Source organism: Aquarana catesbeiana, linkage group LG09 (genome assembly GCF_042186555.1).
Source record: "Aquarana catesbeiana isolate 2022-GZ linkage group LG09, ASM4218655v1, whole genome shotgun sequence".
Taxonomy (NCBI): Eukaryota; Metazoa; Chordata; class Amphibia; order Anura; family Ranidae; genus Aquarana; species Aquarana catesbeiana.
The window spans coordinates 62,182,442-62,202,414 of NC_133332.1; the positions used below are offsets into that span (position 1 = coordinate 62,182,442).

The 19,973-nt window shown below is 46.3% G+C and overlaps 1 protein-coding gene across 1 annotated transcript in view; it reads right to left on the minus strand.

The window, feature by feature from the left end:
* LOC141107729 (uncharacterized) overlaps positions 1-19,366 on the minus strand; it is a 47,131-nt gene extending 27,765 nt beyond the window's left edge. The window contains exon 1 of the mRNA XM_073598654.1: positions 19,251-19,366. Coding sequence (XP_073454755.1) covers positions 19,251-19,299 — 49 coding nt within the window. The 5' untranslated portion in view covers positions 19,300-19,366. The remainder of the gene's footprint in view (positions 1-19,250) is intronic.
* Positions 19,367-19,973: the final 607 nt, after the last annotated feature.

Sequence of the window (19,973 nt, forward strand, 5' to 3'; positions counted from 1 at the left end):
AGTTTGGCAAACAACATCTAAAAAAGCCTTCACAGTTCTGGAACAACATCCTATGGACAGATGAGACCATAGGATGTAAATACCCTCAAATTAAAGCTGAAAGTCTGCAGTTAAAGCACATCTTGTTTGTTTCATTTCAAATCCATTGTGGTGGTGTATAGAGCCAAAAAGATTCAAATTGTGTCGATGTCCCAATATTTATGGACCTGACTGTAAATCAGCAGAGCTTCCCCTGATTACAGATCCTACCCTCAGATCTACAGTGGCTGCACTTCCAAGTGCACTTACAGGGCACTTCCAAGTGTACTTGTAGTGCACAGTGGATTTGCCTTTAGTAAATCAACCCCAAACTGTTATGTGTACCAGATGTCTATGGTTTATGTACATTAAGTTGTTATTGTGTACATTACATTAATGTATTTTCTCTATAGAGTCTCTAATGTAAGGCTTTCATTTCTTTGATTGATTTTTCTTTTCAATCTTTTGTAAACAATTTAAGAAAGTTTCATTGTAATTTTCTTTCAAGATCAAATCAATATTGTGTTGAGACCCATAGGCCGGTGCCTACTCTGCCTGCTTGGTAATCCGGCACCACTTGTGTGCATTTACATGAAACTAGCACTCTTTCCCCATACTGAAGGTCAAAGTTTTATGTTTCCAATTCTCCTTACTCCATTCATGATACATGCTAGGGTGAGTAGCCTGACAAGGAACATACTATATGGTTGTATTTCCAAACCACTTCAGGTAAGTAATGGGTCAAGTTCCTTAAAGTGGTTGTAAACCCTTACAAAACACTTTTTACTACAGGTAAGCTTATAATAAGGCATACCTGTATCTACTGTGGATATCTCCTAAACCTACACGGTTTAGGAGATATCCCCTGTATCAGCACGTGCCGATGTCATCGGCACATGCGCACTGAAGCAACGACTCGTTCACGTCATTGCTTCAGCTGACGCGCCGTTACCGCCAGCTCCCGTGCACATGTGCAGGAGTGACGTCATTGCGGCTCTGGCCAATCACAGCTCCGGAGCGCGCTATACCCGGAAATAACTCTGGGAGACATGTCGCCGTGCAGAGCAGTGTGCCGGGACCGCTGCGGGGGCTTCCATCTAAGATAAGTATTTCATAATGAGCTTATATGCTATGCATACTAGCTCATTATGCCTTTGTCCTGCAGGGTTTTTTTTTTTTGGGGGGGGGGGGGGTTTACAACTAATTCTCACAAACTAAGGCTCTCAGCATTTGTATGGGGGTGCAATTGAACCTATCACATGCCCCATTGCCCTGTGGGTAGTATGGGGGTAGTGTTCGACTTCTTAATGTTGATTGAGTGGCACCATTCTTAAAAGAACTCACTTTCAAAACAGGGTCCCTGGTCTAAAGGTATCTTCTGTGGACAGCCATAGGAAAGGCAAAAGTACTTTCACACCACCTGGGAGGTGGTATTGGTGGTCTGTTCACAGATAAATACTGGTAAAGTTGTCCACCCTAACTAGAATATGATAGTAACTGTCATCTGAAATGATCAATGTAAGAAAGGCAATGGTCTGTACTTCCAGTGCAGCGGACGAGCCACGCCAAAGGTGGAATTTGGACCTCAGCAATCTTTGACAGTGAACAGACCACACAGTGTCTGCAGAGTTATTCTACCAAACTGAAAACGATATGTCGCGGGGGCGTGTCCGGGATGGTGGGAGCAGGTGTGTGAGGCCTGAGCTCCCGCAGATCAGAGCAAAATCCTTCTTTTTTGGGGTGCAGACGTCAGGAAAACGACCCTCCTGTGCCCCCCTCACCTCCGAGACACTACTGGGGTGTGTACGGGGGGAATCCCCAGCAAAAATCTCCAGACAAGGCCGCGCAGCCGAGAACCACAGACTAGGCCGAAGCTGCGGTCTCGCCTAATCCTCCAGCCCACATCGGGAACCAGGCCGGCCCGGATCGAAACTACAGCCTCTTTTCTTGGGGTGCAGACGCCAGCAAGCCGACCCTCCTGTGCCCCCCTCATCCATGAGACATCTCTGGGGTATGTACAGGAGGAATTCCCAGCAAAAAGCTCAGAAAAAGGCCTCGCCGCTGAGAGCCGCGGACAGGGCCGAAGCCGCGGCCTCGCCTAAACTCCCTGCCCATATGGAGAACCAGGCCCGCGGATCGAACGACTCGGAGCGGCCCCCAGATCCAGCGGTGGATTTTAAGGCAGTTATGCAGGCCATAACCTCTCTGACAGAAAAAGTGGATCACATACAGACTCATGTGGAGTTTATCAGGAAGGATTTTGATACCCAGAGAGGCCGCATGCATGAGGTTGAGCAGAGGGTCTCACAAAATGAAGACATGGTACGTGACCATGGGGCTGATTTGCATATGCTAAAAACCAAAGTTAAAGTGTTGGAGGCCAGGGCGGAGGACGCCGAGAATCACAACAGAAGGAACAACTTGTGAATTTTGGGGCTTCCGGAGGGAGCAGAGGGTACGGACCCCACTGCATTTGCTGAACGTTTATTGCAACAATTGCTTCCCTCGGCACGGTTTTCGCCATTCTTCACCGTGGAAAGAGCACATCGCATACCCTTCACCAAGGGGGCCCACAAGGTGCGCCACCCCGCACCTTCATCTTTAAATTGCTCCACTTTCGTGATCGTGACCTGGTGATGGAGGAAGCGAGAGCACAGGGAGAACTCCACTTTGAAAATGCCAAACTCCTGATCTTTCCAGATTATTCGCTGGAAACGCAGAAACAACGGAAATCCTTCGACACCGTGAGAGCCAGACTCCGAGCCAAGCATATCAAGTACAGCATGCTGTTTCCGGCAAGATTGCGAGTGGAAGATGGTGAATCGGTACGCTTCTTCAACTCTCCTGAAGATGCCTCCACGTGGATCGACACGCTACCTCGCAGATAAAGTCTCATCACACAAGAACATCTGTTTGCCTTTAGCTAAGTGTGCCATGGCCGACTGGCGTTTAGAGACGTGCCTCCTTTATTTACTGGCCTGCTCACTACTCTTGACCCAGACGACCTCCAGTGCAATTCATGCCAATTTGCCTTATGGTAGACGGGAACCTGGGCGTCCGCCGGCTTTCAAGATATCTATCTTTAACTAAGTGGGCCATGGCCGACTGGTGATTTAGAGACGTGCCTCCTTTATTTACTGGCCTGCTCACTACTCTTGACCTAGACGGCTTCCTATGCAATTCATGCCAATTTGCCTTATGGTAGACAGGAGTCTGGGGGTCCACTGACTTTCAAGATATCTATTAGCTCCTCGAGCTGTTCTAAAGGGGGAGTGGGAGTCAATTGTTTCTTTGCATATCCTCCTTCCTCCCACCCCCCCTCATTCTCTCCAATGATGACGGTCATGGCCAAGAAAATATAAGTGTTCCTGCAACGTTGAGGTTTAAGTTTGTGCCCCCGGCTGCTGCCGGGAGACTGCACCCACTTATTATGATCCGATCTCCAGCAGAGGACTGGATGTTCTCCATCATCTGACTGTTGCACTGTGGATGCTGTTCTGCTCACGGTACCCCATTACAGGCGTGTTCGCCTTGGTTCTGAGTTGGGATCCTGAGCCTCCCCGAGGTTTGGGTCGGGGTTGGCGGGGTGGGGGGCATGGTTGGGAAAGTTTTGTTATAATTTGTTGATTTGCTGTTTTTTCACAAGCGATGTACTCATGTTTGTCACAAGCTGCACCAGATGCCACGTCCTGACCTTGTTAGGGGTCCGGGCCTTGCATCTGTTTTTACATGGTGATATATGGATGAAAGGTGTGATCTCGAGCATACATGGCTGATTGTACCATAATTTCATGGAACACCAGGGGCCTGAATTCCTCTGTCAAGAGGTCACTGGTGTTCCAGTTCCTCAAAACATACCGCCCCCAAATCTGCATACTACAAGAGACCCATCTGATGGGAAGCAAACTTCTGATCTTGAGGCGACCTTGGGTGGGACACCAATACCACTCCACGTATACTAACTACTCCAGGGGGGTCAGTATTTTGGTGAACAAATCAGTAACGTTTAGATTGCTGGCGTTGGAGCTTGACCCTGATGGTCGGTTTGTAATTTTACATGCCATTATAGATAGATTGGAGTTGGTGGTGGTGGGATTGTACCTACCCCCCCCCGGCCTCTATAAGGGTACTTAACCAAATTATCTCTAAAATAGCTGCCTTTGGTACAGATAATGTGGTAATGCTGGGGGATTTCAACCTAGTACCGGACCCTGCAATGGACAGGCTCACGCCAGGGTTGGGCTTGCCATCGGAGCTGTCTTCTTGGGCTAAGGCGTCTAATTTGACCGATGTGTGGAGATGGCGTCATCCTTCTTGACGGGCCTACACTTGTCACTCAGCCTCCCACAAAACCCTGTCCCGGATAGATCTTGCATATGTGGGGGGGAGTCTGTCCTGCCCATGGTTCGGGACATCAATATACTCCCCCGTGGCATATCCGACCACGCTCCGCTTGCTTTAAAGCTCTGTGTGTCTAATGCTCCAGGGGAGAATCTGTGGAGGTTGACCAGATTTTGGTTGACTGACTCTAGAGTGTCGGAACCCTATAGATCCGAGACGATACATTATTGGAGAGACCTAGACCACCCTGTGACTCTGACCACATCCTGATACTGATTTAAGGCCTTTACTAGGGGCAGTTTCCAAACTCATATCCGTAAGATCTGGAAGGATCTGAGGAGGGAAACGCAGACAGCCGAGGGAAGGGTGACAGCATTAGAGGTGGAATACTCCACGACGGGATCCCCTAGGGTGTACTCAGACTTCCAGGCAGCGTTAAGAGATGTTCTTCTATTACGCACGACGGCCACAAAAACCAAATTTTTACACCAATCACAAAGAAATTTTGAACATGGAGAAAAAACAGGCAGTATGTTGGCATGGCTGGCGAGAGAAAGCTCCTCTCCGGTGACTATTTCAACTATTTGTGATTCGGATGGGACGATCTTGACTGATCCCGCAGAAATTAACAATAAATTTGCATCATTCTATCAGGCCCTTTACGGCTCTCAGATGAGATGTTCGGACGAGGAACTGATTGCATACCTTGACGGGGTGGAGCTCCCTTGCCTGACATCCACATTTAGGGAAGCATTGGATGGCCCGATCCAATTAGAGGAAATTCAGAAAGCAGTAGCCTCCTTACAAAATGGTAAGACACCAGGACCAGACGGAATTCCAGCCAAATTCTACAAAACATACGCTGAAGAAATACTTCCGTCGTTTAGGGTAATGCTCCAAAAAGCCATGGAGAGGGTCTCACTACCCCTGACTATGGCTGAAGCGGTTATTGTGGTCATTCTTAAGCCTGGCAAGCCCCTGATCAGTGCGCCTCATATCGGCCAATATCACTCCTTAACGTAGACGCCAAGTTATTGGCCAAAGTTCTGGCCAGACGGTTGAACACTGTGATCACAGCACTGGTCCACCCAGACCAGTCTGGATTCATGCCAGGAAGGGGGACGGATATAAACATTAGACGTCTCCTTACACACCTTTCTAGGGCAGGCGGGGATGGTCTGGAGGTAGTGGCCTCTCTCGATGCGGAGAAAGCTTTTGACTCGGTCAAGTGGCGCTACCTCTGGGCTGTCCTGTGCAAATTTGGATTTGGCCCTCGCTTCATTGGCTGGGTGCAGATGCTATACCATAATCCCTCGGCACGCATATGAACAAATAATTCACTATCACTGTCCTTTCCTCTATCTAGGGGTACCAGACAAGGGTGCCCGCTTTCTCCTGGGCTGTTTGCCCTGGCCATGGAACCCATGGCTGCTCGCATTAGAGCCGCCCCCATGGTACAGGGCATCCAGGTAGGGGTGGTAATGGACAAAATATCCCTTTATGCTGATGATACCCTACTTTTTCTTAAGGACATATCCTCCCTTTTACCGGCACTTCAATTAATTGACGAGTTTGGTATGCTCTCGGGCATTAAGGTCAACTGGGGGAAATCGATAATTTTCTCATTAAATGCATCCAGTCAAAAACCACTGACAGGTACCCCCCTAAACTGGGTATCTGAATTTAAATATTTAGGAGTAAGGGTTAGAGCCCCACTGGCTACATATTTTGAACTGAATCTCCAGCCACTACTAAAAAATCTCTCGCAAAAATGTTTAACATGGAAAACCCTCCCCCTTAACTTAATTAAAATGATATACTTGCCTAAATTTTTGTACTTTTTTCGAAATTCACCCCTGATCCCCCCAGCCTCCTTTTTTGCTAAGTTGAAAAGTATATTATCCTCCTTTATCTGGAACGGAAGACCTCCGAGACTGGCCATGACTACTCTCCAGCTGCCCGTTACTCAGGGGGGTTTGTCCTTACCGGACTTCCAGGTATACTTCTGGGCGGCCGTCCTGGTGACGTTTCGATGGTGGTTCTCTCAGCCACGGGATTAACCCGGCAGTGACCCTGGAAGCCACCGTCGTGGGGTCCTACTCCTCTCTCAGCAATGTGGTGTTCAGAGGGATGAAATCCCAACCTGGCATTACGGCTCTGATGTGCACTACCATTGCAGTTTGGAACAAAGCTAGGAATCGTTTTAACAATTCAGAAAGGTTCTCCCCGCACATTCCCCTATGGGGCAATCCTAGATTGCCGCATTTGAAGTCGGTCCCAGACCCCCAAGTCTGGGCAAGAAAGGGAATTGTCAAGCTAAAACATATTGTGATGGGTGGTAAATTAAGAACCTTCTCTGACCTCAGGAGCGCTTACTCGCTGCCAGGTTGGATGCTGTTCAGATATTAACTTCGACATGCTTATAGAAAACAGTTTCCACCTCTCCTCCAACTAGAATCAGACCCTGTGGAGGGATTACTTACCGCTAAAATCATAGATAGACCGTTATCTACTCCATATTTTCATTTGTCTACACCCCCTACAAAAAAAAATTGAGAAAACGCTGGTCAAGTGGAAAGCAGACATTCCTGACTTGGCAGAGGAGGAATGGGAAACGTGTGTATCCTCCTTTGTGATTAACGCAATCTCGGCCGGAGAGCGATTTATGCAGGTCAAGTTCCTCCACAGGGCCTACTACACCCCAAAACGTCTGACAATCATGACACCTGATAGTCCAGTGGCCTGAGCCAGGTGTGGTCTAGAGTCCGCCTCCTTTCTTCATATGGTGTGGTCTTGTCCTCGTCTCGGAGACTATTGGACGGAAATAGCTAACACTCTTAACCAGGTTACCTCCTTAGAAGTGGGCGCCCATCCCAGGGCAATGCTGTTGAATATTTTCAATCCCAATGTTAGAGGCAAATACACCAACTATTTTTGAGTTATGCTACGTTCTATGCCCGAAAAGAAATATTTCTCCATTGGAAAGACTCATCACCCCCTAGAGTATCTCCATGGCGCCTAGCAATGAATTCTATGCCCCCACTATATAAACTCACATATCTTAATCGTAACTGCCCCAAAAAATTTGATAAGATATGGTCGGGTTGGATAGATGCATGGGGTGCTGAAGTTGTGGATGATGTCCAAGTTGACGCTGAGATACCAGCTGTATGATTATATAACATGATTGAGATCTCTTTAAATGTCACCTAGTGTGTTGCTCAGTTAAGCTATTGAGGTATTTGTGGTTTCCTTCCTTGCCTCCCCCTCCCGCCCCCCCCTCCCCTCATCTTCTAAGTATCCTTCATCCACCCCCCCTTCCCCCCATCCCCCCCCCCCACAAGACCTTCTTGGCTGATTTGCTTCAAGCTGTTATCTCTGCCCGGCCAAAAGTAGGAGTCCAGGGGAAGCAGACATTAGGATGGGGAAGTGTCACGTTGGGGGGGGGGGGGGGCAGACTGCAGGGGCACTGTGATGGAGGAGGCTGTGATTGCTAGGGCACTGTAATATAAAGGGACTGCACTGTACAGGGGCACTGTAATGATTACAGTGCCCCTGTACCATGGAGTCCCCTTTATATTACAGTGCAGTCCCCTGTACATTATAGCTCCCCTTTACAGTGCAGTCCCCTTACATTACAGTGCCCCCTTTACAGAGCAGTCTCCTTTACCTTAATGTAAAGGGGAACTGTGATGTAAATGGGACTGCACTGTAAAGGAACACTGTGTTGTGAAGGGGGGCTGTGATGTGAAGAGGAACTGAGGACACTGATATAAAGGGGGAACTGTGCTGTAAAGGGGGGCTGAGGACTGACTCCAAGAAAGTTTGCCAAAGGAACTCTACTCTCTGTAATGACAATACATAAGGAATCCTGAGCCTTTAAGCCTCATACACACGATAAGACTTTCCGACAACAAAACCGTGGAATTTTGTCCGAAGGGTGTTGGCCCAAACTTGTCTTGCATACACATGGTCACACAAATGTTGGCCAACAATTATGAATGTAGTGACATACAAGACGTACTACGTGTTTTTTCAACTCTTTAGCGCCACCCCTTGGGCTCCTTCTGCTAATTTTGTGTTAGCAGAAGTTTGGTGAGTGTTGAGTCACGATTTTCTTTTCGCGTTTTTCATTTAGAGCCCTTGCACCCTGGGGCGGTTTGCAGGCGCTATTGCGCTAATAATAGCGCCTGCAAACCGACCTGAAAGTGCCGCTGCTTGTATTCCAGTGTGAAAGCCCCGAGGGCTTTCACACTGGAGCGGTGCGCTGGCAGGACGGTAAAAAAAGTCCTGCCAGCAGCATCTTCGGAGCGGTGAAGGAGCGGAGTGTATACCGCTCCTTTACCACTTCTGCCCATTGAAATCAATGGGACGGCGCGGCTATACCGCCGGCAAAGCGCCTCTGCAGAGGTGCTTTGCGGTGGTATTTAACCCTTTCTCGGCCGCTAGCGGGGGGTAAAACCGCCCCGCTAGCGGCCGAATACCGACGGTAAAACGCCGCTAATAATAGCGGCGTTTTACCGCTGACGCCGCCCCCGCCCCAGTGTGCAAGGGCTCTTAGCGCTTTTCAGTTTGTGCTTTTCAGTTTGTTTCTGAGCAGCCGTTCGTCAACCAGCCATGTTGCGGAATTGGAGGAGATAACGTGGTATTTATTATTGGCCTTGGAGTTATTGCTTTGACTTTTTTTTGGGTTGAATAATGATTTGATTTGTTATATTTTCTATTATTTTGGATGCATAGAATGTACTTTTTGGTTAAGTTCTATTGGCAGATAGCATGTCTAATTATTTTTTTATTTTTTTTTAATGCACAATAAAAAAATTGTGGAGAATAATACTTGGCTATGTGTTTTACTTTAAATGACAGTTTGGGAGTAGGCAGTTACATTTTAAAAAATACAATGTAAAATTGACAAGGACACCAACATAGTTGTATCTTTGTTCTTAAAGTGGTGTTCCGGCCGAAGTTATACTTTTTAAATAAAAGTACCCCATAATACACAAGCTTAATGTATTCTAGTAAAGTTAGTCTGTAAACTAAGGTCTGTTTTGTTAGTTTATAGCAGTAGTTTGGTATTTTATAAACTTACAGCAGACCGTGGCCATCTTAAGTGTGGGCATCTGAAGCCAGACTGTATTTCTTCCTGGATCTCATCCTTGCAGATCTCGCACATGCTCAGTGCAGCACAAGCAGTGTACTAGGTTTCAGGTCAGGTTTCCATAGCAACGGCAGTGTCAGAGGAAGTTGCTGCCCCTTCCCAGAAGGCATTGCAAACAGAAAATGATGCGATGGGCCACGGCCAGGGAGGAGGAAGTGAAAAATGAATACAGCAGATACACAGTTTAGTGAGGGATGCTGAAAAGTTGTAAAAGTGGGTAGAACTCCACTTTAAAAACTACAGGATAATGGTGCTGTGGTAACGTCCACAAATAAAAAAAAACATAATAATATTATTCTTGATATCACTAGAAAAGAAAAGCCTTTGAAAATTTGTTTGCAATAATTCCATCAGTATCACCATCGAAGCAGCTTCATTATTATCCCATTAAAGAAGAAGAGAATGTGTTCTGCATTTGGAGATTTCATAATTTGCCACGTCACAAATGTTAATTCTCCTTTACAAACGCTAGTTTACAAGCTTCCGAGCATGAGAGTTTGTACTTTGGACTTTTGTCCGACGGACTTGTGTACACGCGATCGGAAAATCCGACAACACACATTTGTTGGAGGAAAATTTGAAGACACGCTAGCCAACATTTGTTGGCGGAAAGTCCGACAACAATTGACTGATGGAGCGTACACACGGTCGGATTTTCCGCCAACAGCCTGACATCCAACATTTCCCATCGAAAAATCCGATCGTGTGTAAAGGGCTTTAGTCTGCTTGTGAGATATTCATTCGGCGGAGGTCTGCCTTTCCCTCTAGACGTATTAGATTCTGCCTGCCCTCTCGTTCTCATATTTAGTCTGAGCTTTCGGGCATGTGTGGATTACAGGACGTTCCCAGAGCTCAGGAACAGTTTCTATGGATTAAAAAGCAATTATATCTGTAGCAGTGACACTAATCTTCAGCAGGACACACAATATACCCGGGCACTGAACAGGGGTGAAGCGATGATGCTGGATCATGTACTACTCCTCTAGAGAAGAGATGATGTGTAAAATGATTAGAATGAATACCAAGGATTCATTTAGAAAATGTGAGACAAAATATGAATCCCACTTCGTTAAGCGAGTGTTAAACAAGGAAAAATATTTCTAAATGGTACCTCATTCTTTATTTATAGTGGCTGCATCCATGACAGTAATTTTGCAGAGCACTCTGATTTTCCTAAACAGAAAGCACAGCAGTACTTTCTCCTGTTGAGACTTTATCTTTATTATTGAAACTCTGTGGAGCTGTTTAGAAGAGAGAGAGGGGAGATGAGTCATTTCGTTCTTAGCTGTATGTATAATCTGAGCTTCAGGCATTCAACTAGGTAAACAAACTTTTTTCCCCAGCAAAGCAGTTAAGTTTATCCCGGTAAAAACATGAAAAGTAGCCATTTTTTGCGATACGGCACTGCATCGCAATGTATGTATTTTTTCCCACAAATAGAGCTTTCTTTTGGTGGTATTTTATCACCTCTGCAGTTTTTATTTGTTGTGCTATAAACAAAAAACGAGCAACAATTTTAAAAAAAAAAAAATATTTTTTTACTTTTTGCTATAATAAATATCCAAAAAATGTAAAAAAAAAAACTAATTCCTTTCTCAGTTTAGGCCAATATGTAATCTGCTACATATTTCTGGTAAGAAAATTGCAATAATCGTATATTGATTGGTTTGCACAAAAGGTATAGCGTCTACAAACTATGGGATAGATTTATGGCATTTTTGTTATTTTTTTACTAGTAATGGCAGCTATCTGCGATTTTTAGCGGGACTGCGACATTGCGGCGGACAGATCGGACTCTTTTGACACTTTTTTGGGACCATTGACATTTATACAGCGATCAGAGCTAAAAATAGCTACTGCATAAATGTCACTGGCAGGAAAGGGGTTAACACCAGGGGGCGATCAAGGGGTTAAGTGTGTTCCCTGGGAGGTGTTGCTAACTGTATGGGGAGCTGGGCTGACTGGAGGAAGAGAGAGATCGCTGTTCCTAATTACTAGGAACAGAAGATCTGTCTCTTCTCCCCTGACAGAACGGAGATCTGTTTGTTTACATTGACAGATCTCCATTCTGCATGTCTCTAAAGCGATCGTGGGTGGCCGCCGGGCATCGAGTCCACTGGACCCGCTGGTTGGCTCCCCTGCTCGTGAATGGGAAAATCGCTGTGTACGTGCCCGAGGTACAATGACGGCGACTCGCACAGGGGAGCCAACTTGCCGCAATACAATTGCGGCAGGCAGTCCATAGCTAGTTAAAGTGGTTGTATAGGCACAAGGTTTTTACCTTCATGCATTCTAGGTAAAAAACCTTGTGTGCAGGAGCCCACCAGACCCCCCTATTACTTACTTGAGCTCCCTCTCGATCCAGCGATGTCCACAAGAGCCTTGCCTTTCTGGAGACTTGCATTCCTGACTGGCTTTTGGCAGCAGCAGAAGCCATTGGTTCCTGCTGCTGTCAATCACAGCCAGTGAGCTAATCAGGAGATGGAGGGGGCGTGGCCAAACCGTGGCTCCGTGTGTGGACAGCTGCTTGCTGTGGGGGCACCGGGCAGGAGGGAGGAGTCAGGAGCGCCAGCAAGGGACCCTATAAGAGGAGGATCCAGGCTGCTGTGTGCAAAACCACTGCACAGAGCAGGTAAGTATAACATGTTTGTCATTTAAAAAAAAAAAAACAAGGCTTTAGTATCACTTTAATATACTTTTCATATGCATTATTTAATACTTGGATAAACAAAAGTTAAACATTTTTAATGTTTTATTTTTAGTTCTGAACACTATAAATACAAGTATACATTATTATTTATATTATATTGTATTTGGATAGCAGCCTATGACTCTGAGCAATAAGGCCTCAAGTATATGGGTGGTAAATTGCACCCGGGAGAGACAGCTGCAGTATATAGCCACACTTTATTATTATTATTATCGGTACTTATATAGCGCCGTCAATTTACGCAGCGCTTTAGGGCCCTTTCACACTGAGGCGGGGGCGGCGTCGGCGGTAAAGCGCCGCTATTGTAAGCGGCGCTGTACCGTCGGTATTCGGCTGCTAGCGGGGAGGTTTTACCCCCCCCCCAGCGGCCGAGAAAGGGTTAAAAACCACCGTAAAGCGCCTCTGCAGAGGCGCTTTGCCGGCAGTATAGCCGCGCCGTCCCATTGATTTCAATGGGCAGGAGCGGTAAAGGAGCGGTATACACTCCGCTCCTTCGCCGCTCCGAAGATGCTGCTAGCCCTCGGGGCTTTCACACTGGAATCAAAGCAGCGGCATTATTAGCGCAATAGTGCTTGCAAACCGCCCCAGTGTGAAAGGACCCTTACATATACATTGTACATTCACATCGGTCCCTACCCTCAAGGAGCTTACAATCTAAGGTCCCTAACTCACATTCATACATACTAGGGACAATTTAGACAGAAACCAATTAACCTACCAGCATGTCTTTGGAGTGTGGGAGGAAACCGGAGTACCCGGAGGAAACCCACGCAGACACAGGGAGAACATGCAAACTCCAGGCAGGTAGTGCCGTGGTTGGCACATATGGTAATAAATGGCTGTAACCTAGATGGACGCAGGTATAAGCTGCCTTTTCCCCGCACACAGTCGCAGATAAAAGCACTCAAAAGCCAAGTTTTAAAAATATTGCCTAAAGTATAACTTCAGGCAAATAATTAGAAACCACTCTACAATCCAGTTATCTTTATGGTTACTTCCCAGAATGCTCTGCACAGCAAAAATTTGCTGTGCCAAGGCTTACATGGGGATTGGAGACAGGGCAGAGCTCACCATTGCAGACAATAAGGACAAACTCCTACGCTCAAGAGTAATTCTCCGACACCAATGGACCTTTCCTCAGTTCAACTGACTGGGGAAGCCCATATTGCAACGGTAAAAAAAAAAAGAGGGCGCACCAACCTTTTTCATTACCTTTATAAATCCTTGTATTCTAGTAATAAAACAGATATATACGCACAAACAGCTAGAAATACCAAGCTCATTAACAGTGATCCATATTTCCCGATCCACTGTACGTGTTCCAATTTAGGGAAGACACCTCCAGGACCTATTGGGCTTACATGTTTCAAGAGGGGTCCCCATTTCATCAGAAGCTCTGATGAAGAGGGGACCTCCCTCAAAAGATGTCAGGTGTCTTCCCTAGATTTGAACACATGCAGTTGATCAGGAATTATGGATCACTGTTGATGTTGATGAGCTTGGTATTTCTAGCTGTTTGTGAGTATATATCTGTTTTATTACTGGAATACAAAGATTTATAAGGGTAATGAGCAAAGTTGGTGTGCCCTCAACCATTGTGGTGATATTTATTCACAGTCCAATGATCAAGTTGAAGAAAGGGATCTAAAACAGAAAACTGCAGAGGTGCAGGCTCGGAATAGTGGTGTCATGCCCCCTCCACTTGTCAATCTAGTATGGGAAAGGCATGTGACTCAAAACAGAGACTGAACAGAAATACAAATATTTTGTCAAAAAACAGCCCCCATACATGTGTCTCAAATGTTTTTTAGCTGTATGGCTAGAGTTACCCTTTATTGGGGCAGTACAAAGAGTAATGTATCAAGCAGTGATGACTGATAAAGGATAGCAACCCAGAAAACCTTTCATCAATTCTGAGGGGTCAAAAAAATGACAATGATTGCTGGCTGATTGTTATGAGCTATGGCACTTTGTGATGTCCCTTATGGTGGCTATACACACTTTGATAAATGATTGATTTTTTTTCGATCGATCTCTCTGATTTCGATCTATAGCTGACAACCTATTCAATCACTACGACACCAGGGAAGTGGATTTTGACCAGCATTTGGAAGATATGATGGTAAATTGTCAATCACATCTCGGTTTTCAACATGCAATCCCATAATCTTATTGATCGACATACGATCAAATTCAGGGCCGGCGCTACCAATAGGCAAGGTAGGCACCGGCCTAGAGCGCACACCAGTCAGGGGTACCGGAGGTGCCTCCTCTTCATTGCCTGGCTGTGCGGGACAGCCTGAGAAGGAAAGGAGACTCTCTCTCAATGGACAGGCCCCCTCTCCCTGTGTCTCCCCAAAAATAAGTTGCCCGGGTCCGGCTGTCTGACTATCATCACCTCCCCTTCCTCCTGTGATGACAAGCGGCTCTTGTCTGCAGTATTCCCTAGTACAGAGGGACCTGGCGGAGTGCCCAGGAGGAGCAGTCTGATCCCCCAGCACCAGGTGAGGTCTACACAGTGCCCAGGACACCGATCTGCTCTCCCTGGGATCTACATAATGATGAGGCCGTTTGTATATATACTGCCCCAGCCTGCCTATATACTGCCCCAGCCTGTCTGTATACTGCCCCAGCCTGCCTTTATACTACCCTAGCCTGCCTGTATCCTGCCCTAGCCTGCCTAAATACTGCCCCAGCCTGTCTGTAAACTGCCCCAGCCTGCCTATATACTATCCTAGCCTGCCTGTATACTGCCCCAGCCTGTCTGTATACTACCCCAGCCTGCCTAAATACTACCCCATCCTGCCTGTATACTGCCCTAGCCTGCCTCTATACTGCCCCAGCCTGCCTGTATACTGCCCTAGCCTGTCTGTATACTGACCTAGCCTGTCTATATACTGCCCTAGCCTATCTGTATACTACCCTAGCCTGCCTATATACTGCCCTAGCCTGTCTGTATACTACCCTAGCCTGCCTATATACTGACCTATCCTGTCTGTATACTACCCTAGCCTGCCTAGTTACTGCCCAAGCCTGTCTGTATACTGACCTAGCCTGTTTGTACACTGCCCTAGCCTGTCCTTATACTACCCCAGCCTGTCCGTATTCTACCCTAGCATGCCTGTATACTTCTACAGCCTGTCCGTATACTGCCCTAGCCTCTCTGTATACTGAGCTAGCCTGTCCGTATACAGTCCTAGCCTGTCTGTATACTGCCCTAGCCTCTCTGTATACTGCCCTAGCCTGTCCGTATACTGTCCTAGCCTGTCTGTATACTGCCCTAGCCTGTCCGTATACTGCCCTAGCCTCTCTGTATACTGCCCTAGCCTGTCCGTATACTGTCCTAGCCTGTCTGTATATTGCCCTAGCCTGTCAGTATACTGCCCTAGCCTGTCCATATACTGTCCTAGCCTGTCCATATACTGCCCTAGCCTGTCCGTATACTGCCCTAGCCCATAGCTCCCAACTGTCCCTGATTTCGAGGGACTGTCCCTGGTTTTGAGAAATGTCCCTCTGTCCCTCATTCCTCCTCATTTGTCCCTCATTTTGATCTGATCTGTATAGATGTATATAAAATGCACTTTTTATCTATCAAAAAGTGTTTTCCAGCGCTAAACCTTCCATCTGATTTCTAAATTGCTGCATTTGTAAATTCCAAAAGCCAATATAAAAGAAAAAGTAGTGGTAAAACAAGCACTTGTTGGTTTAACCAATCTTTTTTGTACAATTCCCCTTTAAAGGGGCGTGACAAGGGGTGTGTCCTGTGCCTGCATACTTTTTCTGATAGGTGTCCCTCATTCCCATCTCAAAAAGTTGGGAGGTGTGCCCTAGCCTGTCTGTATACTACCCTAGCCTGTCCATATACCTGCGGACCACAGCTGGCATGAGAAAGCAAGCCGGAGCCACCACTGTTTGTCTTTAGGCCAGGTCCAGAGGCGTAGGTGCAGGCATGAGGACCACAGCTGAAGAAATAGGTGAGGAGGAGCCGCAAAAATTTCCACCCCCTCCACCTCCACTGTATACATGGAGAGGGCAAAGGGGATGGAGTCAGGGGCGGAGCCAATGAGGGCGGCAAAATGAGGTTTCGCCTAGAGTGTCAAAAATCCTTGCACCAGTCCTGATCAAATTCATGAACAAAGCATCTCAGTGCTGACGATTATTGCAACACGATCAATAATTTTCCGTACTGGACGATCAACTCACTTTTATTGAATAGAATCTAAATCCAAGTCTAAAATCATCAGAATAGAAGCTACGGTATTCTTGCTCCATTGTTTGTCAATTTGATCATTTTTATTAAATCACGTGTTGATCAGATAATGGTATCGAAGCATGTATGGTCACTGAGCTTACAAATGGTTCACAAGGGTAGTTCTGAATGTATGGTCTACAGTATATATTATGGTATAAATTACGTTGAAATTCTGTTACAGAGACCTAGGTACCTCCCAAAAACATCAAGTCAACTACAAGTCAAAACATCTACGGGGGCCTGAATAGGGTTGTCACCTTTTCTTCAAGCCAAACCCCGAACACTTTAGCGGTGATTGTGATAGTGGTGGGCAATCTGGCGCTAACAGACCCTTGCTGGGAGGTACATTAGTGGACTGACACTGACATCTCTAGTGACACTAATACAGTGATAATACTGTACACTGTCACTGTACTAACGACACTGGCTGGGAAGGGATTAATATTTAGGGCCAATCAAGAGGTTGACTGTGTGCCTAACAATGCATAATTTGTGCTTTTTGTGCCGTGAGTTGTGCTTATATACAGAGTGCAGGGTTCAGGGCATAGTACATACAGGGTTCAGGGCACAGTACATACAGAGTGCAGGGTTCAGGGCACAGTACATACAGAGAGCAGGGCTCAGGGCACAATATATACAGAGTGCAGGGTTCAAGGCAAAGTATATACAGAGTGCAGGTTTCAGGACACAGTACATACAGAGTGCAGGGTTCAGGGCACAATATATACAGAGTGCAGCGTTCAGGGCACAATATATACAGAGTGCAGGGTTCAGGGCACAATATATACAGAGTGCAGCGTTCAGGGCACAATATATACAGAGTGCAGCGTTCAGGGCACAATATATACAAAGTGCAGGGTTCAAGGCACAGTACATACAGAGTGCAGGGTTCAGGGCACAGTACATACAGAGTGCAGGGTTTCAGGGCACAGTACAAACAGAGTGCAGGGTTCAGGGAACAGTATATACAGAGTGCAGGGTTTAGGGCACAGTACATACAGAGTTCCGGGTTCAGGGCACAGTACATACAGAGTGCAGGGTTTACGGCACAGTACATACAGAGTGCAGGGTTCAGGGCACAGTATATACAGAGTGCAGGGTTCAGGGCACAGTATATACAGAGTGCAGGGTTTAGGGCACAGTACATACAGAGTGCAGGGTTTAGGGCACAGTACATACAGAGTGCAGGGTTCAGGGCACAGTATATACAGAGTGCAGGGTTCAGGGCACAGTACATACAGAGTGTAGGGTTCAGTTCTCTCCCACTACTCCTTTCAATTGCATTTTCATCCACATGATCCCCCATCCACCCCTCCTTAGCTCTGAGCCAGATCTCGTGTTAACGTCACACCAGCTGATCAACATATCAGCTGGAGTGACTTTGCGCTCTGCGCATGAGCAGACCATTCGGAGGCATTTTTCGACGGAAGGCATTTCTTGATAGAACACGGGAACATCCCCCACATTGCAAACGCTGCCTCTCTGCAGCTAGATAGTCTGGGAGTGTCGGCATCCAGGCACCAGGATCAGAGAAAGTGCAGCCAACCTCCCGAGGCCCCCCTCGAGAGGTAGGCTGCCCATGACAGTATTGCACTCAGGGAGACAAGCTGTCAAAAAGCTCCGATCCTAGGAGGGCAGATTTAGCTGACAGGCTGGGAGGGACTGATGTTGTGTCCGGGTTGCAGAGGAACAGAAACCCGGGCACAAGTGTCAAAAACCGGACTGTCCGGGTCTATCCCATACAGGTGGCAACCCTAGGTGTCAAGGCAAGCTGAGAGTAGAGACCTTAAAGTGGTTCTAAAGGCAGAAGTTTTTTTTTACCTTAATGCATTCTCTACATTAAGGTAAAAAAACCTTCTGTAAGCAGCCGCCCCAGCCCCCCCAATACTTACCTGAGCCCCATCGTGATCCAGCGAAGTGCACAAGAGCCTCAGATCTCCGAGGACTCTACCTCCTCATTAGCTGAGCCATTGGCTCTTGCTGCCAGCAATCACAGCCAGTGAGCCATTGAGGAGAGAGAGGGGGTGTCGCCAGGGCACAGCTCTGTGTGTGAATGGATGCACAGAGCAGCGGTGAAGAAGAGGAGGATTGGGGCTGCTCTGTGCAAAACCACTGCACAGAGAAGTTAAGTATGACATATTTGTTTTGTTTTTTAAAAACAATGCCTTTAATAAATTTGAAAAACAAGTGATGGACTCAAGGTATGACCACCAGCCTAGATGGAAAAGATTTAAAATTTACAATAATTATATGCAAACATGCATCGGAGTCCTACACAGACCCAAAATTCAATGTTTTTCATCAAAAGTGGTTGCAGATCATGGAAAGTGTGGACTGGAATGGGACAACATGATGAAAATCAAGAAGGTCCCTACTTCACATGGACTAGATGGGACTAGTAGCTCTTCCATCACAGAAAGGCCCCAGGCTTTCTAAATCTGGTATACAATAATGAATGCTTTCATTCCTAGATGTGCAATCCGTTGGGTCCTGATTCCAAATGGGTTCCAACAAAATATTTTAAAGCAGTAGCTTGAACATCCCGACTGCTGGGGATAATATTCGTTCAACAGTTAAATTCTCAGACCAGATAATATCCCATGAAACATAGACATTTAGGTCCCCTAAATAAAAAGGTTGTTCTCAACAAGATCACCACCACGTTATACAATAAGCACTGTAGACATACAGAGAAGATAGAGTAATCACAATGATCAGCACCCAGGGATGACCTCAGGCTGCTGGCCAGCATGGCTTACTAGCTCACTCACCATATTTCTTGAGGTAGCCTTGGTGTATGGGGGACGAATCCATCTCCATTCAGATCTTCCATCAGAGACAGAGAGAGACAGATGGGAGTGGGGGGCAGCGCAGGGATGCAGCAATATGACTGATCCCTTAATCCCAATGGCATCCTATCAGAGAGTAAACACATCACCCCCCCACACTGCCAGCCTGATTCACATCAACATCACACACAGCTGGATGGATGACAATACTACTAAATGTCTGCATCCCATAAGAGAGATTTATGGGGACCCTCACCTGGCTGGCTCTACAATGAGCATTTGAAAAACATTCAGTCATACTGTAAAGGTACCCAAAGAAAAATCATTTTTTTGTCTTAAGAATGTAGGTGAAAATAGTAATAAAAAAAATTGACACATGATATGTGCATTAGCACAGGATTATACATAAACCACTGCTCTTTACAACACTAGCACCATTGCCCCATTTATACAGTATACATTCAATTACCATTGTAACCCATCCAATGTGATTTAGGTATATATTACATTATTATTATTATACAGGATTTATGTGGTGCAAATAGTTTGCGCAGCGCTTTACAACATGAGGGCATACATTACAGTTACAATACAATTGAATAGAGGATGAATCAGCTCGTTAGAGCTTACAATCTAGGAGGGAGGGTATTACATTTCTAGGAAAATCATATCCCAATATTAGACTTAAAAAAAAAATTTCCATCA